General features: G+C 39.2%; 3 protein-coding genes across 3 annotated transcripts; 2 read left to right on the top strand and 1 right to left on the bottom strand.

The window, feature by feature from the left end:
- Positions 1 to 7,587: 7,587 nt before the first annotated feature.
- Positions 7,588 to 18,526, top strand: LOC141831707 (DNA (cytosine-5)-methyltransferase 1B-like). Its single transcript, XM_074719114.1, has 13 exons — positions 7,588 to 7,756; positions 7,982 to 8,040; positions 12,190 to 13,660; positions 13,956 to 15,435; positions 15,895 to 16,056; positions 16,142 to 16,334; positions 16,413 to 16,524; positions 16,597 to 16,744; positions 16,872 to 17,069; positions 17,234 to 17,512; positions 17,617 to 17,778; positions 17,860 to 18,078; positions 18,172 to 18,526. Exons 2-13 carry the CDS (start codon positions 8,007 to 8,009, stop codon positions 18,313 to 18,315), a joined length of 4,602 nt encoding a protein of 1,533 aa, XP_074575215.1. The 5' UTR covers positions 7,588 to 7,756; positions 7,982 to 8,006; the 3' UTR covers positions 18,316 to 18,526.
- Positions 18,527 to 20,240: 1,714 nt separating this feature from the next.
- Positions 20,241 to 22,129, top strand: LOC141831579 (uncharacterized). Its single transcript, XM_074718968.1, has 3 exons — positions 20,241 to 20,657; positions 20,769 to 21,028; positions 21,921 to 22,129. The coding sequence occupies exons 1-3, from the start codon at positions 20,241 to 20,243 to the stop codon at positions 22,006 to 22,008; spliced, it is 765 nt and encodes a 254-aa protein (XP_074575069.1). The 3' UTR covers positions 22,009 to 22,129.
- A 3,518-nt stretch (positions 22,130 to 25,647) lies between these two features.
- Positions 25,648 to 25,888, bottom strand: LOC141831580 (uncharacterized). The gene is given in 2 exon segments (XM_074718969.1): positions 25,648 to 25,794; positions 25,796 to 25,888. Coding segments are annotated over 2 exon segments (240 nt in total).
- Positions 25,889 to 26,017: the final 129 nt, after the last annotated feature.

Here is a 26,017-nt window from a genome sequence, read left to right as displayed (position 1 = left end):
GGGTGAATATCAACAGATAAAAGCTAAGTATCAATAGACTAAGGTATTAACAGCAAGAACTAAAATAGAGCAAGCAATGTAAAGATAGTTATCAACAGACAGAACAGGTCAGAGTATCTATTAAAATTTGAAAACACCCTTTCCCATTTTCATTACCCCCAGATGAAACCCATGTGTGAACAGGAAGTAAATTAATTATTTTTACCCTTTTATGATTTAATTTATTTAACCCTGTTTCGGTATTTTAATTATCAATTTAATCCCCTTTTTAAAATAGATGTATAAATGTACATGATCAATTTTTAATCTAGTTATTCATGCACAAAGATATATACAGATTCAAAGGACAGAAGGTACCCACATTAGTATCTACCATGCTTCGAGTGTCAGCAGGTCAGCGTGCTCCCCTCGAACTAGTATCTATACATAATATTACAATAACTCAAAATAATCAGAATATTACCCTATATGAATAATAACAACAAAATCTAAACCTATTTTAATAAGGGAACAATCGAACTTAAATCCCATTCCAAAATCCTAAATCGTGTGTACAGGGAACAATCTAAACCTATTCCGGTGTATGGTATCTTAAAGAAAAACCCTTACATCCCCAATCGAAATTCACAGAATTGATACCTCCTTCGCGTGACAGAATCTGTGAGGCCCATCGCACGTTGGTTTCCAGAGGTCGATGCGGTGCGAGGACGACGAGGGCCTCAAGGGACAGCAGAGGTCACCATCGGATGGACAAACAGGGAAAAAGAAAAGGGGAAACCGGATCAGGGGTTTTTCGTCGTGGCCCTCTCCATCGTCACGCGCGATCGCCGGCTCGAACAGGCAGGGCTCATCGCCGGCTGGAACGGATGGAGAAGGAGGAAAGGGGAGACGAATCTAGGGTCCTTCATCGCGACCCTCTCCCTCGCCACGCGTAATCTCCTTGGCGAAGCCGGTGTCACAGTGAAGGCAGGAGGCGTCGGGGTTGAAGGCGTCACAGCTTGCGGCGGTGCGTTAGGGCAGAGGCGGCGGCGTCACATTAGGGCAGAAGGGCGGCGTTGGCTGAGGAGAAGGCGGCTAGGGTTAGGGCGGAAGTGGCGTGCTAGGGAAGGTGCTCGGATGTGGGAGGAGGCGTCGGCAGAGAGGGAGGCGGCGTGGGTGTTGTGGGTGTTGTGCGCACGGAGAGGGAAATGAGTAGGAGAGAGAGAGGTTTATCAAAACAATACCCTAATTCCCTTTTTAACCGACCGAACCGGGTTTTTATTTATTTTATTTTATTTTATTTTATTTTATTTTATTATTATTTTTTTTTTTACCGATTCTAACATCCTCCCCCACTAAAAGAAATTTGGTCCTCCAAATTAAAGTACTTAAGGGAATTCAATACTTGAGGAAAACAAATGAGGATCCTTAGCTCGCATATTGTCCTCACGCTTCCGCTGCGCTACTTTAATTAGAGTGATAGATATGTGGTTTTATGATCAAATAGGCTTTTAGATTCGACTGATTTATTAGACTCACTTGGTATGTCCAACTCCAATAACTCGACCACAATTTAGCTGTTATGGTCGTAAAGAGTGTTGGGTCCAAAAAGGATGTCCGTATCTTCACAATGACATGATATTGTCCACTTTGGGCCTAAGCCCTCATGGCTTTGTTCTTGGGCTCTCCCCAAAAGGCCTCATGCCAATGGAGATACTTTCCATCCTTTTAATCCCATGATCTTTTCCATGTGCTTTAGATGTGGGACTATGTTTGCACCCTTGCAACCCAACAATCCCCCCTCAAACAAAGGACCACAGGCCCCCCTCAAACGGAAAGCCTCCGTTTGATGTCTGAATCCTCGATCCACCAGGACTTTTTCACCTAGCCGCAACTAGGACTTTTTGCCCCTCGGTCCACCCGACCTACTAGGACTTTCACCTAGTCGCAACTAGGACTTTTTGCCCCTCGGTCCACCCGACCTACTAGGACTTCTCACCTGGTGTCTGGTCCTCTTGATTCAGACACGGGAGCACCCACTTCCTTTGTTTAAGGTTCAAAGCACATGGTTAGATCTGGATCATGGCTCATCCGGCGGTTAGTCCGGTGAAGAGCGGTCTCGCTCTGATACCACTTGTTAGGTCCAAAAGGATGTCCGAATATCTCCACAATGGCATGATATTGTCCACTTTGGGCCTAAGCCCTCATGGTTTTGTTCTTGGGCTCTCCCCAAAAGGCCTCATGCCAATGGAGATACTTTCCATCCTTTTAACCCCATGATCTTTTCCATGTGCTTTAGATGTGGGACTATGTTTGCACCCTTGCAATCCAACAAAGAGTGGGGTTGAGCTTAGTCAAGTCCGAGGGTAGCTTATCGGACAAGACACAGCATGACTTACGGAGCCCGAAATCGAACCGAATCACCCAGAACGTTGACCCCCCCCCCCCCCCCCCCCGAGACGAGTCATGTGGGCCGAGTCGGAGGAGTCGAGTCAGTATCTCAAGGAAGCCCTCCGCAACGCGAGTTCGAATCCTTCCGCGTGGGTTCCCCTCCACTCTCGAATCGACCAAGCCGACTCGAATCCTCAACTCGGAATCATCCTCTTGAACAAAATCGAGTCAGCAGGGAACGGATCTCCCGAATCGATTCGGCTCTATCAGCTCTCAGCCGTCGGAGCTGAGTCAACCCCCTTCGATTCTTCTTGCCCTGTTCCTTGAAAGACCACTCCACCATCATACGGTTATGAATATCCCCTTTGCCACCTCTGCAACTAATCATGGTAGTGCCCTGACAGATGTACGTGACATGGTAGTGCCCTGACAGATGTACGTGACATGACCTGTCAGATATAAGTCAATAATGGGACATATATTCGGAATATACCATACCTTCTGACAAATTCATACCGATGATGGAACCGCAACCATACTGATGTGACATGACTCCCCAGACTTGTATATAAGGTTGGTTCTGTACTGGAGCGTTATATTTTTATATGGTAGTATATTTTAAAATATTTTAATATCAGTTATGATATAACTATTACAATAATACTGAAATATTAATATTTGATACAGGCGCAATATGTGATATTTGATACAGGCGCAATATGTGACGATGGGTGCGGTGTACGATGTGGTCTCCTCCTTTGGGACAAGTCACATACCAAGAGTCAAGTGATGGTTAATATTAGTGCTGACTTGACAAGGTGAGTCAACATGACCTTAGTGAAGATGACTCCACCCAAGTGAAGCTTGGGTAAGACCATGAGCCATCTCAACCTCAGAGTCCCTCTTGGTTTCAAAATTCATCTCGACTTCAAGTTTCATCTCGATCTCAAAGCTCATCGTGACCTCAGACTCTACTTGAGCTTCAGAGTGCATTTCGACTTCAAAGGTCATTTCAATCTCAGATCTCATCTCGATCTCAAATGATATTTCGATCTCATACTCTACCTCAGCCTCAGAGTTCATCTCGACCTCAAAGGTCATCTCAATCTCAAATCTCATTTCGAATTTTTATGACATCTCGGTCTCAGACTCTACCTTAGCCTTAGAGTCCATCTCAGCCTTACACTCTATCTCAGCCTCAAAGTCTATCTCGCCTCAAAGGTCATATCGGTCTCATATCTCATATCAACCTCGAGCCCTCAATTTCATATATAAGCATGGGTTTCCTACTTTTTGTGGGCCCATGGACCACGGGGGGGGGGGGGGGGGGGGGGGGGGGGGGGGGGGGGGGGGGGGGGGGGGGGGGGGGGGGCACAAATATTCTTGAGGACACGTGGTGGTATAAGGGTAAAAGAGTGGTTACAAGGTTGTCAATATGGTCTCCTTAGATATCCTATTTTGTATATAAAATGTAAAAAAGAAATGACTGTCAAATATGATCTCCTCGTATGCTTCCATAATAATACCATTCTATTCGATGTGGAAATGTTCTCCGGCGATTATAAAAATCCTAAGAATGGTTTATTCATCTCTCTCTTCATCTTCTTTTTTAAAATAAAACTTTTTTCCTTCTCCACTAGTCTCTAACTTGAGTATCAGATTTGTCAGAACTCTCCGATGCCATCTAACCTCCTGTTGAATTACGTTTTAGATCCTCTTCTCATTCTCCGACGAGATATTTTTAAGATCGCACATGTCAGATTATTTATCAATTGACAGTTTCACCTTCCATGGTGTTTGATCATAACAATATTCTTAAGATATAAATATACTAAGATATTATTTTAATGTTTTTAAAAGAATGGGTGCTTTATTAAGAAAATTATAATAAAGAAGCCCTTTAATTTTATTTTTCTAAAATAATACTAATACCTGTTTGAACAATATTAATTACATAAGCCCGTTTTAGGGTGCTAACTAATTAATTTTTTCAACTCCATTCTGTACATGAAAGAGAATGACACGTGGAGGCTTTCGGACCCTTTGATCGTTCTTGAATTATGATTTTTTTAATTACCATTAGATATCCTATCTTTCAACTAATTTTAGAATAACGGTTCGATTTTATAAAAATTTTTACTGACTATCAAGAAAAATTAAAAAACAATGATATGATCCAATCTAACAGTCAATGTTTTTTTTTATCAGCTATCTATTTGAAAAAAAATTCCATAAATTTATCATAATTAAATTTTAAATTTTGATAGATTTAACCATTTCACCGTTGCCCCGGGATACATTACGACTTTTGAGTGGACTTTATAATACAATGCGATGACGACTAGCTGGTTTCGAGCTAGCGACCCAAGTCAACGAGCAGTACCTCTCGTGATTTTAGATTCCTCCAGTCACTCTTTATGGCAAATTAATTGCGGGGGTCCACGCCTCTTATTCTCATGCCGTATATGCGCATTTATAGCAAAATTAAATTTTTTGGAAAATGCATATTTTTCGCCGCCAAATAATTTTTATTTGTAAAAAACAAATATCAACCAAAATAGCTTGAAGGAGTGTTCACATATTAAAGTTCGTTCGATTTAAATCACATCATCTAGTTTTATTTCGAACTACTAATCTTGTTTTATTTAACTTGTTCGTATAAACTCGATGAGTATTGATTGGGGAATGATCGTGCTTTAGAACTAACTCTTAAATTTTATTCCTTTTCACATCAGAGTCAGGGGCTGCCCTCTTGATTTTTTTTTAAAAATTTATATATTAAATAAATTTAAAATATAATTTTTATATATATTTCTAAAATATTTATTCATGATTCGATCTAATATTTTAAAGACTAAAGGGTCGCAGAGAAGATACGAGTGCAGAGATCGAGATCCTAGAGGTCGAGGGTACCCTACGCGCGGTAGGTAGGTAGGTAGGTAAGTGGGTGGCAGCAGCGCTGGTGTGTGCGGGCCCCCTGTGTCGTGGAGAGTGAAGGCATGCATGTAATGTAAGGTTAGTTGGGATGTTCGGTCACACATCGAGGAAGGGAAGGAAGGAAGGAAGGGACTGCAGCTAGCTGCTGCTTCTGCAGCCTGTCGGGGAGCAAAGGAAAGGACTAATTTGTCTCGCCATGGCAGCAGCGAACGCCAGCTAGCTGACTGTTATAGAATTCATTCATGCAACGAATTCAAGAAAAAAAAAATACTACAGCTCAGATTTAATTTTCACTGCTGCATTGCTACCAACGGAATGGGATGGAATATGGAATTTATGCATGGCATGCATGAGGCGACGACTGTGCATGCCTTCGATTGCCACTGTGACTCATCTGCTTTAGAGCATCCGCATGCTGTGTTAATCAGGGTTAATAACACTCTAAGAGCATCTGCAACGCTATGTGTTAATAACACTTAAAAAACAAAATGTGTGGGACCTACCTCTGTCTCATTAACGCGTTTAAGCTTTTGAACGCATTCAAACCTTTAATCCTCTATTACTCCTCCATGTCCACACTCTCTCCTCCACGTCATGTGGAAAGAGATTAAAAGAAGCGTTATTAACGCTCTTTTAACAAGCATTGTAGATGTTCTAAGAGAGAGAAAAAACTGATGTGGCAGATGAACGCGTTCAATGTTTTGAACATGTTCATCTGCAGTGAGGTGGGCCAGCCTCTGGCTGGCCCACCACATGTATTTTTTTAAATTTTTTATTGTTATAACACAGTAAACAAACGTTGCGGATGCTCTCAAAGTTCGGATGCATCATCCATCCCACACGAGACCTGCTGCGGCGGCGAAGGGTAGACTGCCAGCGATATCATTAGATCAGTCATTAAGTCAAATTGAGTTGTAAATGGAGATAGCTTAGAACAAGTTGGAACTGTGATAGCTAGGTCAATCAGAGCATTGAGATGTTGACGTGCTAAGTCAGGACATGCCACTAGTACGGTGAGACAAACTTACGAAGTAATCAACTCTTTCAGCTCTGTCACTCTTAACTCCTTTTGTTTGGTCACGTTCTATTCCTCTAGCTTGACTCATTTTTGATACATCTGAATGTGATCACTAAGCGATCACAAACCTTTCTTCTACTTTTTAAGTTTTTCTCTTTCTTTGTTCTAAAGACTTAACTTAAGAACCAGAGTAATTGAGCCCGTGCTCATCTTAATCTTTATTTTAACTCTCATTTTTGTAGAGATCCACAAGTCTATCCTTGACTCGATCACTGAAACTTGTCAGCTTCGAAGATAACTCATCGATGGTTCACTCATTCTGATCCCAGTGTGTGTACTTTCGAGATCAAATTGTGTGTTTTTCCTGCGTTTGTTCATGCAGATGAATAAATTTGGCTATTGAAACAATGAATTTGATTTACCTTAGTTAGAATTAGTGAAATATAAATCTAAATATTATAATTTGTAAATCAATATATTAAGCTATAATGCTATATCGTTTGATTTATGTAAACTACTAAATAAATCTTGATTTAAAGAGATTTTGACCTATCGGAATGGTTAAAACAAATTGAAACGGTTTAATTAAAATTATTAATTTAAAATATGTGTAGGAGTATTAATAAATATGCACGGTGTAAATACTTTCTTTTTATTTTATTTATATACAATTAAGAAATGTTCCATGATTTACCATCCAATACATTATAATTCCTATGGCCAATTGCTCTTTTTTTTTATATAAGAAAAATAAAAAATACTTTATATATTATATTATGATTAAAAATGAATTATATATCGGAAAATAAAAATAAATAATTAAAAAAACATATATCATTTTACCTAAAATATGATTACCTACAATTAACGGCGACCTTGCTCAACATTCTGCGGCTGGGATTAAATCCTACCGAAACGGACGGTCTGATGGTCTCCTTCACAGGCTCCTTGCAATTTGCCGAAATTGGGTTTCCCGCAGATTGTGGCGCGTGGGTCGTTTAATGAGAATAGCAAAAATCCCATAAAACCCTACTCAAAATTTCTGCGGGATCTGGTCCTTTCCCACCCACTAATGGCAAGGAGCGAGCACGAAAATGGCGGTTTTCAATGGATGCATTGAATTGAGGCGCCCCCCAAAAAATGGCGCCCTAATATTCGCGCGCGATCAAATTCCGAGCTGCACGAAAGGGCGCCTAATTTCCCCGCTCAAAATGCCCTCTCGGCCACGCCCCTTGTCATTGCGCGCTGCCTCTACGCCTTCCCCAGCCGTCAGGTTCCGTTCCTCCCGGCGGCCAAGTTGAGACTTGCTCGACGGCCGTCCCAGGTCCCCTCCGGGGAAGCGCTTGAGTCTGCTCTGAGGTTGTGCTCCTCGGAAGGTGATCGGAAGCGAGCTTTCTGTACCGCTCCATCCTTGTGCTCGGTCGTCTACGGGTCAGTAAGTTTATAGCAGATCCGAGCTCAAGTTGTTTCCCCCGCTTATTCAAGATGATCGCAACTATGTAAAACGTGGTTTGCTTTTGGAAAGGGCGAAATAGATCTTGTTCTAAGTAGTCGGTTAAATTGGCAGTGCGTCGTCTGCATGGGTTTTGATCGGGTTCTGCTTTCTATTGGGTGTTGTCTTGTGAACTAATGTTTTTTTTTCTTGTAGGATTCCAGATTCGTAGCAAGTCAACAACTTAGTATGGCGAGAAATCCAGGAGGTTCGAATTCTACAGGTTTGGTTCGGCAGCATCGCTGTTACGAGATTTTTCTTTTGTCGTGAATTTATGTAATCAACTATAAATTGAAAGTTATAGGTTGCAGATGGTCTTTATTCTCCAGTTGTCATGCGTGAAGCAGATAAATGATGTTTTGTCATTATGTTGCAAAATTTTGTTTTCAACACATTGATTTCGTGATTTTTTCCCCATTTGTTAAATGGGTAAAGTACATTTTGTTCACTGTTCCCCTATATTATGCAAAATTACACAATTATTCTTCAGCACTGGGTGCTTGAAATAGAACATGATTTTTCATGTCCGAGAATTAAACACATGTTTGTCAATCTCATTGGCAACTGTCTCAAACACAAGTATATCATCTTTTCTCATATCCACCTGCCCTGTCAATCTCATTGGAAATTGTCTTGAACATACCCAACAAATAACACTTGAAAGGGAAGAAGGCTGAAGTATCATGTTACACAGTAACACAGTTAAATTTCTTCAGCATCTGGAGTATGTGCACGAGTAACACAGTTAGTGGGGGCTTACAAACATTTACAAAAGCTTGATCATCTGGAGTATGTGCACGAGTAACACAGTTAAATTTCTTCAGCATCCATGCATTTAGATAATTTCACAATAGAATTAAGCTTCCTAGATGTTATATCTTTTAAACTACCAGTTGATAGATCTTTGATTGATTAAGTAAACATCGCTTGGTGTGGATAGTGTAAAAAACTTTTTGTGCTTGAGCATTTTATGCCAACACTCCCTAATTTATTGTGTTTAATTTTCACATTTTCCACTGTGAGTAAATTAGAAAAGAGAACAATTTGGAGCAATATTTGGTTTTCTTATGTTTGGTGAGTTTCAACATAACACAAGCAAATCTATACAATTCTTCTCTGGTAATATTGCAAACAGGATGTATATTCATTCTATCAAATTTGCTCCAACTGAGCTTTGACTTTTAGATCTGGAGTTCTTGGGATATGCTCTTGGATAAGTGTCCTCTTTTACCTTCTCCCTATTTGGACTGACTGCATCATGGAATATAATCAATCTCTTATGATTTTTATGCACAATAAATATTGATCATATTTCTAAATTGAGGCCTTTAAAATTGGAAATTAAATGAAGGCCATGCTATTTTTCATAAGCCTTCAAACTTATACCATGATTTGCAAATATTGGCATACAAATCCAATGAAGTGTGGTGCTAATTCAAGCAACATGAAATCAATTAAACATCCTAGTTACATTATATTACTTGGATATGAGCATCCAACACTAGTGTGGATCCAAGAGTCTTATAAGGTTATTGTAAAAATCATAGTTTGAAATCTCATATCATGCTAAGTGAAATGGTCGAAATGTATCATTTTGGTAAATTATCAAATTTGATACCATTTAGCACAAACATCTTCTTCCTCTTCTTCCCACTTCAACCTCCAATGTGTCATTAGTGTCGTGTATCAAAATATTGGCACGATATCGAAATAATATTGTTCTAGTAAAAAATTGAAAATTTGAACATTAGTAAAAATTATTACACATCTCAATATAGATATTGAATATTTGCTCAGAGGCTTGGTGTTTAAGTGTTGATATCCAACATGGATGCACAATGAGTGGTTTAAGAGTTCAAGCATCGGAAGTCAACTTATTATTCTATTTGCTAAAGTTGAAGGTTTCCTCAAATATAAAACTAAATTGAGTCTCTAATGCTTTATAGTGTCTATATCATAACAACTAGTGAATTACTTTTATTAATGTTATATCTAGTCTCTAACTAATTATTTTTAGGAGTTTGTGATTTATATGACTTTATTTGTCTCAACGGCAAACGCCTTTTATTTTTATTTTTAAAGAAAATGAATCAGAGCCCTTTTAAAAAAAATCCTACTGAAGTCTCATGAAAAATAATAATTTTACCATTTTAGGCATGGCTGTCTAAGACCTGTGTTTTTGCAAGCATTATGTTTAGGGAAAACTAAAATTTTGTTTTCATGGGATCCCAATAGGGAGTTAATTAGGTGGCCCTCTTAGGGGCTTAAAAATAGATATCAATCTTCCTAAGCATATAATGATGCTAACAAATAATGTCAGATCTAGCCATATATGTAGCATGCAACTAAGCTAGCATTTGTTAAAAGTTACCCAGCTTAAGACTTACATGTTACCATATTGAAATTTTAGTTTACAAAATTATTTCCTGAGACATGGACAAATATCATCCATGAAGAAAACATCATGAGAATCCTTATTATTTGAGGAGGGTAAGTGCTAGTATAAAAAAAAATCTATTTTTCCCCAATCTCTACATACTTAAAGTCATTTTCTATTAATTAAAGAACATTTTATCATCAATTCCTCTTCTACTACATTATATTTCTATAATCCAAATATAAAAAAGGAAAGGATCCATCTATCGGAACTAAGCAATATATATTCATATTTTATTCTATATCAGTTTCATTTCCTAGGAATAATTATTATGTTTCTTCTCGATTCCACTTTATAAATCAAATTCATAAAATTTGATATTTTCTTTCTTTAAATTTTATTATCTTTCCATAATTGTAATTTTGTGACATTATTATTTGTCTTGTTATAGAAATTATCATAACTACTTTATTCTTATTAAACCTCATTTCTTTATTTTATTAACCTTTAAAGTATATCTTCCTCATATTATTTTTTTCTTCAATGTATGTCATCATCACCAACTATATGTTTTTTTCCTACTTTGGGACTTCAAAATATTAATTTACCTTTTTTTTTCCTTTCTTTTTTTGTTTGTTATCAAAATTAACATGCTGTGGTCCAACCCTTCCTTGGAATTTCGCATTGGCGGGAGTTTCGTACACCAGATTCTTCTTTATCAAAGTTAATACTACATTGATATTATTACTCTTTATTTCAAATATTTTCTTTAATACTCTTTTTAGAAATTAAAGTATTATCTTTTAATATGCTACCATTTAATTCTAACAGAATCAAAATTTGTTTTTTTTTTTTTTGGTGTTGATCAACATTGGTGAAAATTATTGTTTTGCCTGCTTATGATACACAAAACATCTTCGATACTCTCCCCATAGAGAGATAGGGCTAGGCATCTGCAATAGACCTTTTGTTGGTGACTATAGAGAGCATTTGTGAGCAATTGCCAAGGTTTAGATTTTGCAAATGTGATGTTTAGGGGTTTGCAATTTTGTGATGAAGCTCCACAAATGTGAGGTCTAGGGCTTTGTTGTTTCATGATGAAGCTTTTTCGATGGGACTTTTGTGATGAGGTTAGGTGTGATTCTTGCCTTTTCCTCCTTTGAAGCTTCTTTGTCTTCTTCTCTTCCTCCTTTGTGTCTTTGGCACAACATTTCAGCCCAACACAGTCTAGAAATTGTTTTGGTTGAGGAATGAAACCTTACCTTCAATGAGATTTCAGATCTTGATTAGAACTAGAAGGAAAATTTTCTGTTTTGCAATTTTATGATTAATATCTAGCAAAATTAAATTTATTAATAAAAAGATTACTCTTCAAAAGGAATCAGATGCTATTATTTTTATTTGAGTATTGGGTATCAACAATCACAATCTTTAAATGTAGAAGAAAAATAAAAATCTTATTACCTTCTTTGTTTTGTTCCTTAGATTGTCCTCTATGTGCAAATTAGTATTTATCCAATATGCCCATTTAACAAATCGAACTTTAGCATGACAATTATATCCTCACCTATCTTAATTTCAGCAACGTTATCCTTAATTCTAAATGGCTCTTCCATTTTTTTTTTTTGTTCTACTTTTTAGTATACAAAGTTTGAAGCTTGGTACTGTCTCTTTAGCAAGTTCTCCGGCCCATTCGCTTCATGTGACCATAGTGTGTTATTTTTCTCCCAATCATCACATGTATTTTAGAAACTGCTTGTATGTTTGGGGCTGCTAATCTAGCTTATACTCAAGGATTAACTTCTAATCCTCACTGGCACAATAATGCAAGTTTTTTTTATTTTTTATTTTTATTTATTTATTTTTTGCATCACATCTTGGGCAAATGTAGTTTCAAAATTTACTCTCATAAAAAGGGTACTCATGGCTGATATTTATGAGCTGGTTGTTAAAATTGATATGTTTTCTCTTTCCATAACTATGTTTTCTTTTTAGGAATGACAAGGAATGGGAAACGAAGGTCATCAAAAAGGAAAGTACCTGATAATGCTGAATCTGCTACTGCAGTGGAGTGTGGAAAACATAGTAGCAATCTTGAAAATGATAATGAAGTAAATGCTTGCAAGAGGCCGAGGCGAGCTGCAGCATGCTCAAACTTTAAAGAGAGAAATATCAGAATATCTGACAAATCCTCAGTTCTCGAAACAAAGAAAATACAAGTGGAGGAGAATGAGGAAGTGGCTGTTGAACTGACTAGACTTGGTGCAGAAGATCTTCCCCCATGTAGAAAGCTTGTTGATTTCATCATTCATGATGCTGATGGAAATGCACAGCCATTTGAAATGTCAGAAATAGATGATTGTTTCATCACTGCACTCATTTTGCCTTTGGATGACGATCTGGGAAAAGATAGAGACAGGGGAATAAAATGTGAAGGATTTGGCCGGATAGAGTGTTGGTCAATTTCAGGTTATGATGAAGGCTCACCAGTTATTTGGGTCTCAACAGAAATTGCAGACTATGAGTGTGCGAAACCTGCAAGCAGTTACAAGAAGTTTTATGACTTTTTTTATGAGAAGGCATGCATATGCGTTCATGTTTTCCAAAAGTTAGCTAAAACTGTTAGTGGGAACTCAACTTTGAACCTTGAGGAGTTACTTGCTGCAGTAATCCGTTCTATGAGTGGAACCAAGAATTTTCCTGCTGGATTAAATTGTAGAGATTTTGTGATCTCTCTTGGAGAGTTCATTTACAACCAGCTAATAGGCCTTGATGAGTCTTCTACCAACAATGGTGTAAATTGGGCAACGATGCCAACTCTTATTGCTTTAAGAGATGAATGTAGAAGTAGGTCAGAATCAAACAACTTTGCATCAAGGGTATCAAATCAGAACTTGAGGATTAAGGAAGGAGAAGTTTTAGGTTCTACCGAAGATGAAGATGAGAAATTGGCAAGACTTTTGCAGGAAGAGGAAAATTGGAAGGCTATGAGGCAGCAAAAAAGTTGTAGAGCGGCTACAAACACTAAAAAGAACATCTACATAAAAATCAATGAGACAGAGATTGCTAATGACTATCCATTGCCTGCCTATTACCGGCCTTCCAACCACGAAATGGATGAATATTTATTTTTTGAGAGTGAGAACAATATGTCATATTCTGATCTTCCTAGAAGGATTCTTGACAATTGGGCTCTCTATAATTCTGACTCAAGGCTGATCTCTCTGGAGCTTCTGCCAATGAAGTCATGTGCAGAAATTGATGTGACTATTTTTGGATCTGGCCAAATGAGAGAGGATGATGGTAGTGGATTTGAATTGGATAATGACCTAGGTCTTTCTTCTTCAAGCAATTCTAACCATGCAGATATTGAAGGGGTTCCAATCTATCTTAGTGCTATTAAGGAGTGGATGATTGAATTTGGCGCTTCAATGATTTTCATCTCTATCCGAACAGATGTTGCCTGGTACTTCTAAATTAGCGTCATTAGCAATTACTGTTTGTTAAATTTCTTTCTATTACAGTATGCTCTTGGTTTGGTTAGCTAAATCTTGATCCTTATATGGAAATTTCCTCTATATATAAGATAGACTAATAGAAGAATAATGAAAGGTACTAAAAATCTCTACAGTTCAATATTTTATTGGTTAGCATTCTTATGATGCAAAAGATAAAATGCTTTTGGGAAATGGAGATATTGACATGCTGTGTTGTTTCTTAGCAACAGTGCTCCTGGAACTGATTTTGCTTTATGATTACAGGTACAGGTTAGGGAAACCTGCGAAACAATATGATCCTTGGCATCAACCAGTTCTGAAAACAGCCAAACTTGCTATTTCTATAATCACTTTGTTAAAAGAACAAAGCAGGGTTTCAAAACTTTCCTTTGCTGATGTAATTAAGAAAGTGTCAGAATTTAGCAAAACTCATCCTGCGTATATATCATCCAACTTGTCTTTGGTTGAGAGGTACATTGTGGTACACGGACAAATTATTCTTCAGCAGTTTGCTGAGTATCCTGATGAAACAATTAGGAAGTGTGCTTTCATAACTGGACTTTCTGACAATATGGAGCAAAGAAGCCATACAAAACTCATAATGAAGAAAAAAGCTCTGTTAAAGAAGGAAGAAAACTTGAATCCTTGTGCAGCAATGGGACCTACTTTGTCCAGCAGAAAAGTAATGCGTGCTACAACAACAAGATTCATCAATAAAGTTTGGGGAGATTACTACTTGAATTTTTTCCCTGAGGACTCTACTAATGGGGATGCGCATGAGCCTGTAGAAATTGAAGGAGAGTTGGAGGACAATGAAGATGATGAAGTAGAAGAGGAGAATGCATTGGTGTTGGATCAACAACCTACAAAACCTCATTCAACCTCACACTCTTCTTCTAAGCTTCATAAGGAAATACAATGGGAGGGAAAACCTATTGGCAAAATGGATTCTGGGGAAACTCTTTATCGTTGTGCGATTGGTCGTGGACATGTTATAGAAATTGGTGGAGCAGTAGCTATGGAAGCTGATGTAAATGATGAGCCATCTTTATTGTTTGTGGAGTACATGTTTGAGAAACATAATGGTGTCAAAATGGCTCATGGAAGGGTGTTGCTCAAAGGTTCCCAGACTATCCTTGGAAATGCAGCTGATGAGAGAGAACTGTTCCTTTCAAATGATTGTATGGAAGTTGAACTACGAAATATTAAAGAATCCATAGTAGTTGATATCCGTTTACGGCCCTGGGGACACCAATACAGAAAGGATTATGCCAATGCTGATAAGAATGATAGAGCAAAAGCAGAGGAGAATAGACGGAAAGGACTGCCTATGGAGTTTTATTGCAAAGTCTTATATAGCCCTGAGAGGGGTGGTTTTTTTGTTCTTCCTCATCACAGTATGGGCCTTGGAAATGGTGTTTGTAACTCTTGCAAAGAAAAGGCCTTGCAGAAAGATGATTTCAAATTGAGTTCGAATTCTAGCTTTGTCTATAAGAGGATTGAATACAATGTTCAAGATTTTCTTTATGTCAGACCTCAGTTCTTTGACACAGAAGAACAGGAGGGTCTTGGGACTTTTAAATCTGGCAGAAATGTAGGACTAAAGGCCTATGTAGTGTGCCAAATTCTTGAAATTCAAGTGTCCAAGCAACATACATCAAAATCAGCACAGGTGAAAGTAAGAAGATTTTATAGACCAGAAGACATTTCATCAGAAAAAGCCTACAGTTCTGACATTAGAGAGGTACACTATCTTTGATCATGCTTGTCTTGAAAATGTTTAATGAAAATGCACAACTATCTTTAAATTAAAGATGCATTTATCATAATGCAATTTTATCCATGAGTATCTGTTTATGTAAAACTTGGACCATGTGTTTATAGCATGATACAAATTACTGGTTATTATTGTCCCAGCTCCAAATTCAGGGCTCTTTTTGTTCAAACAGATAGCCTACCCAAGCAATATGGTGATCACTCTATATCTTCATGGCTTTACATATTCCATTTACTCATCTTGTTAGGGGATAAAAATTGATCCTGGGGAGATCCTACACTGCCTTACGATCAGTTCAATGTCTTTTTTTGGATGCAGTCATATTATCCAATTTCTACATTCTTCTGAGCAGCCAAATTTAATTGCTATTCTTTCAAGAAGAAATATTCAGTTTCTAATTTTATTGGCTGCAAATTTGAATCTCAGGTGTACTATAGTGAAAATGTGGTCTCTGTGCCTGTTGACCAGATTGAAGGAAAATGTGAAGTTCGGAAGAAGATTGATGTTTTAAGTTTTGATCTACCTGTGCTTGATGACATATTCTTCTGTGAATATTGTTATGATCCTGTTAAAGGAACTCTCAAACAGGTACATTCTTTTTGTTTCACCTAAATTATTTTCATTCATACTTCTTCCTGTGCACTTTCCTGACTTAAAATGAATGTGACTTTAGTTACCTGCCAAGATAAAGTTATCGTCTTTGAAAATAAAGGAAGACCAAACTGCTTATCGAAAGAAAAAGGGCAAGGAGAAGTGTGGAGATGAATTTTCTGACAAATTGACTGATGTGTCTCGTAAAAATCATTTGGCAACTCTTGATATTTTTGCTGGCTGTGGTGGCTTGTCTGCAGGACTTCAGCTCTCTGGTTAACTCTTTTAATCAGTCAATGTTGCAGTTGGAAAGGTATCTAGAACAGCAAATTTGATAACATTTAAATTTGCAGGTGTTTCATATACAAAATGGGCCATTGAATATGAAGAACCAGCTGGCGAAGCATTTCGTTATAATCATCCTGAAGCCTTGATGTTTGTAGACAATTGCAATGTTATTCTCAGGCAAGCTACTGGATTTAGTTAAAGATTCAAATTTTGTCACAGGTTCACATATATTCTAAGACATTTTTGCAGGGCTATTATGGAGAAATATGGAGATGCAGATGATTGTATATCAACATCCGAGGCTGCTGACTTGGCTGCTTCACTTGATGAGGAGAAGCTTAAAAATCTACCAAAGCCGGGCGAAGTAGATTTCATCAATGGAGGGCCTCCATGTCAGGTTTAATTTGTTGTTTCATCAGTAAAGTAGGTTTGACCAATTGAGGTCCTCCACATCAGCCAGGAGAACTAGTTCACTATGAATTTGGTGTCATTTTTTAAAGTTTATTTATTTTTTTTGCCTCCAGGGATTTTCTGGGATGAACCGGTTTAATCAGAGCACGTGGAGTAAAGTTCAGTGTGAAATGATTTTGGCCTTCTTATCATTTGCAGAATATTTCAGGCCCAAGTTTTTTCTTCTAGAGAATGTTAGGAATTTTGTGTCTTTCAACAAAGGACAGACATTCAGACTGACTCTTGCTTCACTTTTAGCTATGGGTTATCAGGTATGTATCTTTTTGGTTTCTTAGCAGCAGTGAAGGTGGTCCTAGCCTCAAGTAGTGAATTCTTAATCTTTCATGGTTCTTGATCTTGAACTGGTTCTTATTTTTTATACTTTTATTCTCAAAACTATGGTCTACTTGTGTTCATTTTATTCTTGCTGGTTTAGGTAAGGTTTGGTATCCTGGAAGCAGGAGCCTATGGTGTCTCCCAATCAAGAAAGAGGGCGTTCATTTGGGCTGCTTCACCAGAAGAGACTCTTCCAGAATGGCCAGAACCTATGCATGTGTTTGCATCCCCAGAGCTGAAAATTTCTATGCCTGGGAATGGGTATTATACTGCCACCCGAAGCACAGCTGGAGGAGCTCCTTTTCGTTCTATTACTGTCAGGGATACAATTGGGGATCTTCCACCAGTTGCAAATGGAGCTGCCAAACTGACAATTGATGTACAACAATTCAGCTTCTAATATTGTTCCTATGCATCATTCATCTATTCTCACATCTTGCTTTTCCATATTAACAAGATTTTACTATCTTTTTCTATTTTTAGTACGGGAGTGAGCCCATATCATGGTTTCAAAAGAATATCAGAGGTGGCATGTTGGCTTTAAATGACCATATATCAAAGGAAATGAATGAACTCAATTTGATAAGATGCAAAGGCATACCAAAAAGGCCAGGTGCTGATTGGCGTGATCTACCAGATGAAAAGGTAATTTTGTTGGGTGGTTGTTGATTATTTAATCTGCTACTATGTGCTACTTATTTCCTAATATGCTATTGTGTATATTAGGTTAAACTGTCCACTGGACAAATGGTGGATTTGATACCGTGGTGCCTTCCGAACACAGCAAAGAGGCACAATCAATGGAAGGGGCTGTATGGTAGGTTGGACTGGGAAGGCAACTTTCCGACTTCCATCACAGATCCCCAACCAATGGGCAAGGTAGGGATGTGCTTCCACCCGGATCAAGATAGAATTCTCACTGTCCGTGAATGTGCAAGATCTCAAGTAAGTTCTCATTTTCGTAGTAACTCAAGTATTGCAATCTTTATATCAGCATGTTGTAGTTGGTATCTTGAAGAGTTCTTTTCATGCCTGCAGGGTTTCCCAGACAGTTATCAGTTTTCTGGTAACATCCAAAACAGGCACAAGCAAATTGGAAATGCTGTGCCACCTCCATTAGCCTATGCACTTGGAAGGAAACTTAAAGAAGCTATTGAAGGGAAGCAATCCCCATCAGCTTAAACATCCATGGAGCTTCTATTTCAGTACCAATTCTAACAAATTTCAAATGACCTCAGGCTTCAGAAATTTGTTAGTGTTGAGTTTTCAGAATGACAGTTGATGCTTTGAGGGTTGCAGAAATTGACTCTCCTCTCCTCTCCTTTTGATCAGTCCTTTGGTATGTCACTTATAAAATTTGAAGAAATTGTTTACCATTTTATTTTTTTAGTTAAAGAACCTGAGAAAATTGTCTACTGATGCATTAAAATGAAATAAAAGGAAAAAGTTTCATTAACCTACTGCTTCATAACCTGCTTTACCACTTGGTAAGTTACTTTCATGAAGTAAAAGATACAGGTTTGTAAACTTGATGCTCAAGCTCCATACCATGTGACATCCAGCCCATCCAACTCTTAAAGGCTACAAACCTGGACTTTCTCTCATTTCCAAGCATTCAAAGCCCTCAAATTTAGGGGATGTAGGAGTGACCACACCCTTGATCCTTTTACTTTGTCAAAGAGATTTCCTTCCATCCTTCCTTTTACAATTAATATAAACCAGGCCTCTGGCTCTCTCATTCAGAGCAGCACTTGTTCGCTTCTTTCTTTTCCATACCATGTCTTCTCTCCCGGCGCCGGCAGAGCTGCCTTATTCCCACTCCGGTGGATCCTTTGGGCCAGCACTGCTAGTGCTAGGCATCATTGCGATGCTTGCCATTGCTGCATGCGTCTTCGGGCGCCTCTGTGCTAGTCGTTTCAGCGAGCACAAAGTATGGCACGAGGAGCATCCGCCCCAGACTGGCACTTGCACTGATCACTTCAGAGTTCATGACGCGAAAACAAAGCGTTTTGAAACAAAGCCAGGCAGTGGCAATGGCAAGCTCCAAGCTCAAGCGAAGCTCGAAAGCAATGCGAAAGCAGAATTTCGCGTGTGAAAGAAACTTAAAAGTTCCATTTCTTGTTCAATGTTACCCTTTGTTTATTGACATGTAAACTCCCTTTGCATCACTAAAAGGCAGAAATGATCTGCTGGGTGACTCCTTCGTACGTGCCCATGAGTGCTGCCTAATCCATCGTCGATCACGTGATCATCATCCAAATGTGAGAATGTATAGTGTTTCATCTCCGATCCGTTGCTGCCGCCTTCGCCGCTCTGTTCGGCCGCTGTCGGCCGCTGGGCTGGGTGTGATCGATGTGCTGCTCGTCGGCGCATCGGCCGACGTCGGATTCCGACTGGATTGTGATCGGAATTCGATGCAATTTGGCTGGAAACTGCACGAGCCACTGCCGGCCGCGTTTCCAGCTAAATCCCAGTCGGATTCCGATCAAATCGTGGCCAGATTTGATCGGAATCGGGCACGCGCCACTGCCGATCGAGTTCTGGCCAAATTACACCGGATTTCGGCCACAATCCGATCGAAAAATTCAAAATCCGACGTTGGTCGACGCGCCTGGGCCGGCGACTAAATGGCGCGGTAAAGGCGGCAACGCGCCCGGGCCGGCGACGTCGGCCGACGAGCGACGCATCGATCGCGCCTGGGCCAACAGCGACAGCGGCGGTGGATCAGAGCGACGCTCACGGATGCGCACGAAGGAGTCGCTCAGCCGATCATTTCTGCACTAAAAGGTTGGAAAGTTCTTGTAGAGCAACAGCAATTTATGATCGACAACGAAAGATTGGCTTTTACTATCAACGTGATAATAAAAATTTATATTAAAAAAATCTTAGGCAACTAAAAATTCAAGAAGAGTGTTGAGTGCCATATTAGCAAATATATCCTTGAAGTTCTAATATTTCCAGTAGGAAAATACGGGTCAATCACCACATTGCAAGGGTTAAATGCGTCGCACGAGACAAGACGCCAGCGATGCTGCGTGCTCGCCCGATCCCTCACCTCCCCTCCCCCCGCCGATCTCGTTCGAGTCGAATCCGCCGCCATAGCTCCGATGAAGGCGGTCGCTCATCCGGTGAGGGCGGCGTTGCGGCGCGTCGGGTTTGGCGGCGGACCACTGACGGGAAGTCTGCGCTGGCGGCGCAGGCTCCTGCTCACCGCGCTCGTCGCGTCGGCGGCCGCCGCGGTGTTTCTCGCCTTGTCTTCGCGCCCTTTGGGCGCCCCCCTTTGGCTCTCCGACCCCTACAGCACCCCCTCCACTCGCATCGCTGAGTCACTCTCTTCCGCGAACTTCTCACCTACGTCACTTCCTGGCTTGGCTTCGAGGCTTAATTTTAGTGCTTCCGCTGTTACGCCTGTTCTCCCTCAAGTTCTTGCGCCTTTGCCATCGCTTAACGATGACTTTGATGATGCGGAGGTGGATGACATTGACAGCGGTCCTGGCTCAAAGGAGACAGCTTTGTGGACAGAGGTAGATATTCACCTGTAATATTTCCTTATTGGGGAAAATTTACTTCTTGAACGGAGAAACTTAGTAGATTAGTGAACGTATTCTTGCTAATTGCCGATTTTTGCTCTGAAGGTCATGAATTCTACAGATGCAAATCTTCTGTCTCTTTCTGTAGAGCCTCAACCTTCTCAACTTGAGAGCTCGAAATCTGGTACACCTGAGCTAAGGGAGCCTCCTTTGTCGCTTCAGAATGGGCTAAGGATGCCTATGCCATTGACATTCACCGATCAACAACTTATCTATGCCAAGGGAGAAATTAGTCGTGCGCCTGTTATCTATGATGATCCTGATCTATTTCCTCCTCTCTTCCTGAATGTTTCAGTCTTTAAGAGGTGATGTTTTGAAGAACCTTGTTTGTCTATCACTCTGCTTATTGGCTTTGTGTGCCAAATGTCTACATCCTTTGATTGTTGATACATGGATCATTTGACCACAAAGAAGAGGAAACTACTCAACTACAAGAACATCATTCCAGTCCTGCAATACTTAGATTTGCATGTTTCACCAATTTATGTTTTACTGTTAGGGAATAAGATTTGTCTCCATAATGAACTATTGTAGGTTGTCTTGATAATCAACTCCATCAGATGGAAAGGGGAAGACATGAAAATTCAAAACTTGTTCTAAAAGTTGGGTTAGAGTGTCAGGGGTTTAGGGAAAAGAAAATAGTAATTTCAGGTAACTAACTGTGCTCACTTATCATTATTAAGATATGAATCCAGTGGTTTGCCTTTTTTCTAACAACTGGAGATTCAAGGATAAATGGTCAATCAATTAAATTTACCCATTAGGGATTTGCACTGGCATCCTGTTCGAGTTAGTGTTCCTAGCCACACGTGAAGAGGAGAGTGTCAAGAACATAAATATGTATTGGTTACTTTTTCCAACACCTCGAGCTATTGGGATAAATGGCCAACCAATCAAATTTAACAATTATCGCCCACAGTGTCAGTTTCTATGAAGTCAAAATGCAATTTTCTTCCCTCCTAACTTTAATTTCACTGTCCATCTTTGTGTTCAAATGTAGTATATCTTGGTGATAATCACTATAAGAACCCGACTTTTGAGAAATTAGATGGCAATTGTTCTCATACTAGTCTGATTTATTATTCTTTGGAATTAGTAGAGAATAATAATAGTATTACCATCTTAGATTGTTTGGATTTGATGATTATTATTTTCATTAAGCAGCCTTTCATCGATGCTTATATTCTTATTCATTAGATATCTCCAGGAGTTATACACTGATGGAAAGTATACTGAAGGTTTACATCTATCAGGATGGATCAAAACCTATTTTCCACAGACCTGATCTTAAAGGCATTTATGCTTCTGAAGGGTGGTTCATGAAATTAATGGAGGGTAACAAGAATTTTGTCGTGAAAGATCCAAAGAAAGCCCATTTGTTCTATCTACCATACAGTGCCCATAGGTTACAGCAGGCGCTTTATGTGCCTAACTCACACAATTCTCAGCCTTTAATGATTTTCTTGAGGGATTACATTAACATGATTTCTGTCAAGTATCCTTTTTGGAATCGAACAAGAGGAGCAGATCATTTTCTAGTCGCTTGCCACGACTGGGTATGTCCATGTAATACTGTTCGTTATAGTATGTTTATTAATTTTACCCGAAACATTGACTTTGTGATGTCAACTAGGTATCACTTGATTTATTCCAACCATTTTTTTGTTATTTCTTATTATTCTCTTTCATGTTATTCATTTATGAGTCCTGCAAGTCATATATTATTCATGTAGATTTAAAATTGTAACAATTGACAATGAAAAAGAAGTTGATTATTAGCTTAGTATACTTGAATGCTAGCCTTTACTAGGTTTAATAAAAGTGATTGTCTTCTTGTTTGAGGGTTTAACTTGCTTTCAAAGATGCCGTTATCTAGAAAATATGCCCTCATCATCTGATGAAGTGTCAAGAAAATCTAGAGATAGTAGATGAGGAGAGGGAATATTTTGTTCTTTTGATCTAGTAGTCATGTTCTCTGTCGTTCCAGATTATTGTTGCTTCTGCTATTATTGGTCTGCCTCTTCCTATGATACTGTGGCAGGAAGCCCTATAATGGTTTAACACTTTCGAAATTCCTTTTTTTGTAGTATGAATGACTCGTTTAGAATTTGAAGCCATTGTATTGGACATTTAGATGCCAACCTGAAACACTAGAGACTTTGGAAGCTTGAATTCTTCAGCCTGTTTTTCTTGTATTTTGAAATGCAGCATCAGATTGCTTGTTAGCATCTTACTCCAAAGAAATCATTTTCACCTTTTTGCATGGATTCACCTTTTTGCATGGATAACAAGGTGGATGGTTGGCATAATCATTTTTCATGTAAGAAGTTTTGTGATATTCAGCAGCCTTTCTGATAATTCAAGGTTATTTAGAAGCATAGGTCAACATGCAACCACTGTGCACAACTAATACTGAGGCTTTAGAGGAGTTTATATGTATGAAATATCATTTCCCCCATTTATTGTATTTTTTTTACTCTTCTTATTCTTTCTTCATAGTTTAGAGTCATCGGTAAGTTTGTGTAGTTGGTTTAGTTCGATATTGGGTGTTCCAAGTCTAGGAGTCCAATTACATGCTATTTCTTCATCACACAATAAGATCGATACAATGCTTCCCATTCACTTAACATGGTATGAAAGCTCCTCTTTCTAGGTATTTGAAAAAATAATTCCCTTAATGGCAGCCTCCTCTCTCATCCATTGATCTTCCACCTTACAACAACAACAATCGAGTCTTATACCACACTAGGTGGGGTTGGCTATATAGATCTTTCTACGCCATGGCCCTGTATTGTTGTCTGTTGCTCAACTTCTTCTCCTCCTTCCCTTGTCCAGTAGCTCCACCATGGCCTAACTCGCCATCGAGCCGTCCTCCAGCACAGTTTCTTGCCTCAAGCTCATTTGGTTGCATATGTCTCTGCTTGGGCCTTATGAAGCCAAGTTGTTGCCTCGCAATGCAAGAGTTCATGAACTTCTCTGATTTTGTCACACCCTGCTGCTGCCTTGTTGCAGGACATGAATGTTCATCTGCCTCTTGTGCAGCTTCTCTCTGGCTACTTTATTACACAAGTACTCCTCCATGTAAGGCACTACTGCCGCCTCTTTTGCATGATGAGGATACTCCAACAAGCTCACCTCGATCTTCTCATCCTACAGTCCACCCAGCCAAAGACATACTTGAAGTTTGTGTTGATGGTGGTGAACTACTCCCCTTCGGTTGCAAACAATGGATCTAGATAGTAATCACACGAACCCTTTTACTCTCATGATTCCCTCTTGCTATTCTTTAAGAATTGCCATGTTCTTGTGTTTCGCTTCACCTGCATGCATCTGCTTGGAGTCAAATCTTCATTTCGTGGTCTGTGTCCTACTGCCCCATTATGGTCCATAACATCTGTCCCTTGTAGGACACAGGCAGTGAATCCTGATTTCTTCCTCGAATCCTACAATCTGCAGCAAGTTCTATAATCTGCCATTACCTCTGGTACGTTACTTCATTGGCTGGAGCAGATTTCTCCTTCTTCAAGCAAACCATGCAAACGAATTTCTTCTTTGTATAATCTCCAAAAGATTTCTTTTACATCCACCAAGGTCAGTTTCCTTCAGATTTCCCTTTGATCCTTGTGCAAATCTATTGCATTTGCTTTTATGCACTGTCTTCATTGTTTCTGCTTTACTGACCGTTGTTGATATTTGTAAAAACCTTTTCTTGTTTGCATTCTCCTTCATAATAATCCATTCATCCAACACTGCAACAATTATTGGTCATCATCTCCCAGCAGTTCACCAAATGGCAAACTTCATCTCGAGCGGAGCTGCTGCAAATTCAAGCTACTTCTCCTTCTTGATCGCAACTTTCTCACATAGAGCTTATGCACATGTCAACCGCTGCCCTCTCAACTTCCCTGGACTTTATGTTATTTTTTTCAAGTGCTTTCCTTCACTTCTTTCATCAGTCTGTCATGTGCCCTCATCACCATTTGCAAGAAGAAGCCTACTCAAGAAACTGTTTCCTGAGATCTCACCTCATTTGCTCAACCACCACTCGAACCTTGTTGAATGTTTTCTTTCTTCCCTTTCATCAGTCGCGTTTTATCAAATTATTGTAAGGAGAAGCTCACTCAAAGGGCTGGTTCCTGAGATCTCGCCTCATTCTTTCTCTATCAGTGCATTGATCGTTGGTCAAAGGAGTAAATGCCTACTTCCTATTTGCATCATCACATCCAAATAAGTTTTACATTTTCTTTTTTTTCCCCCAAGGTCTTTATAGGTTAAGTATCCGCACAGACATTGATAGTATTTATACTCTAGTTTACAGAGGAGTGTTAGAATCATTAGTTATGTGTAGTGGGTTTAATCTCATCTTGGGTGGTTTAGGTTTAGAGTTTATGTTGGGTCATATACATACCATGTAATAGATGCCTCTTAAAATTACAAGAAGATCAGTATAGAATTTTCCATTGCACTTATAATCTTGTTAGTTGTTCATCAATTTTCTTTCTTCCTGATGATTACTTAAACCTTAGGGGCCTTACACAACAAAGTGGCATCATGAATTGCGCATGAACACCATCAAAGCTTTATGCAATGCAGATGTCTCTGAGGGTGTTTTTATCCGCGGAAAAGATGTCTCTCTTCCCGAAACAAGTATTAGAAATGCTAGAAGGCCTTTGTGGAATATAGGAGGAAAGCCTGCTTCTCAGAGAACTATTCTTGCATTCTTTGCCGGACAAATGCATGGTCGTGTCAGACCAATCCTTCTGCAGTATTGGAGTGGGAGGGACGATGACATGAAAATATATGGATCACTTCCAGAACGAGTTGCAAGGAAGATGTCATATGCTGACCACATGAAATCAAGTAGATACTGCATCTGTCCTATGGGTTACGAAGTGAATAGCCCAAGGATTGTGGAAGCAATCTTCTATGAATGTGTTCCAGTAATTATAGCAGACAACTTTGTGCTTCCTTTTGAAGAAGTGCTTGACTGGAGTGCTTTCTCAGTTGTTGTAGCAGAGAAGGATATACCAAATTTGAAAGATATAATATTACGAATTCCACAGGCGCAATATGTAACTATGCAGATGAATGTGAAGAAATTGCAGAAGCATTTCTCGTGGCATGCAAAACCAGTCAAGTATGATATTTTCCACATGATACTTCATTCCATTTGGTTTAATAGACTGAACCAAATCCAAGCTGAGCAGTGATAGTTCAACTCTGTCATCACTCTTTTGAGAGCTCAACAGAAAATACCATAGAAGCTTTAAATTTTTGAAGCAGATTCTCACGAA

This window comes from Curcuma longa, chromosome 7 (assembly GCF_044706935.1).
Source record: "Curcuma longa cultivar G26 ecotype Majalengka, Jawa Barat chromosome 7, ITB_CL_G26_1.1, whole genome shotgun sequence".
NCBI lineage: Eukaryota > Viridiplantae > Streptophyta > Magnoliopsida > Zingiberales > Zingiberaceae > Curcuma > Curcuma longa.
This window is presented reverse-complemented; position numbering and strand designations above follow the sequence as displayed.

Bases quoted from the DNA above. Each gene is read 5' to 3' on its own strand.
- LOC141831707 (XM_074719114.1), top strand. From the start codon at position 8,007: ATGGCGAGAAATCCAGGAGGTTCGAATTCTACAG. The intron at 16,335-16,412 runs GTTAACTCTTTT...TTAAATTTGCAG, and splicing joins TGCAGGACTTCAGCTCTCTG to GTGTTTCATATACAAAATGG. The intron at 17,779-17,859 runs GTAATTTTGTTG...TGTGTATATTAG, and splicing joins GTGATCTACCAGATGAAAAG to GTTAAACTGTCCACTGGACA.
- LOC141831579 (XM_074718968.1), top strand. From the start codon at position 20,241: ATGAAGGCGGTCGCTCATCCGGTGAGGGCGGCGTTGCGGCGCGTCGGG. The intron at 20,658-20,768 runs GTAGATATTCAC...TTTGCTCTGAAG, and splicing joins AGACAGCTTTGTGGACAGAG to GTCATGAATTCTACAGATGC. The intron at 21,029-21,920 runs GTGATGTTTTGA...CTTATTCATTAG, and splicing joins AATGTTTCAGTCTTTAAGAG to ATATCTCCAGGAGTTATACA.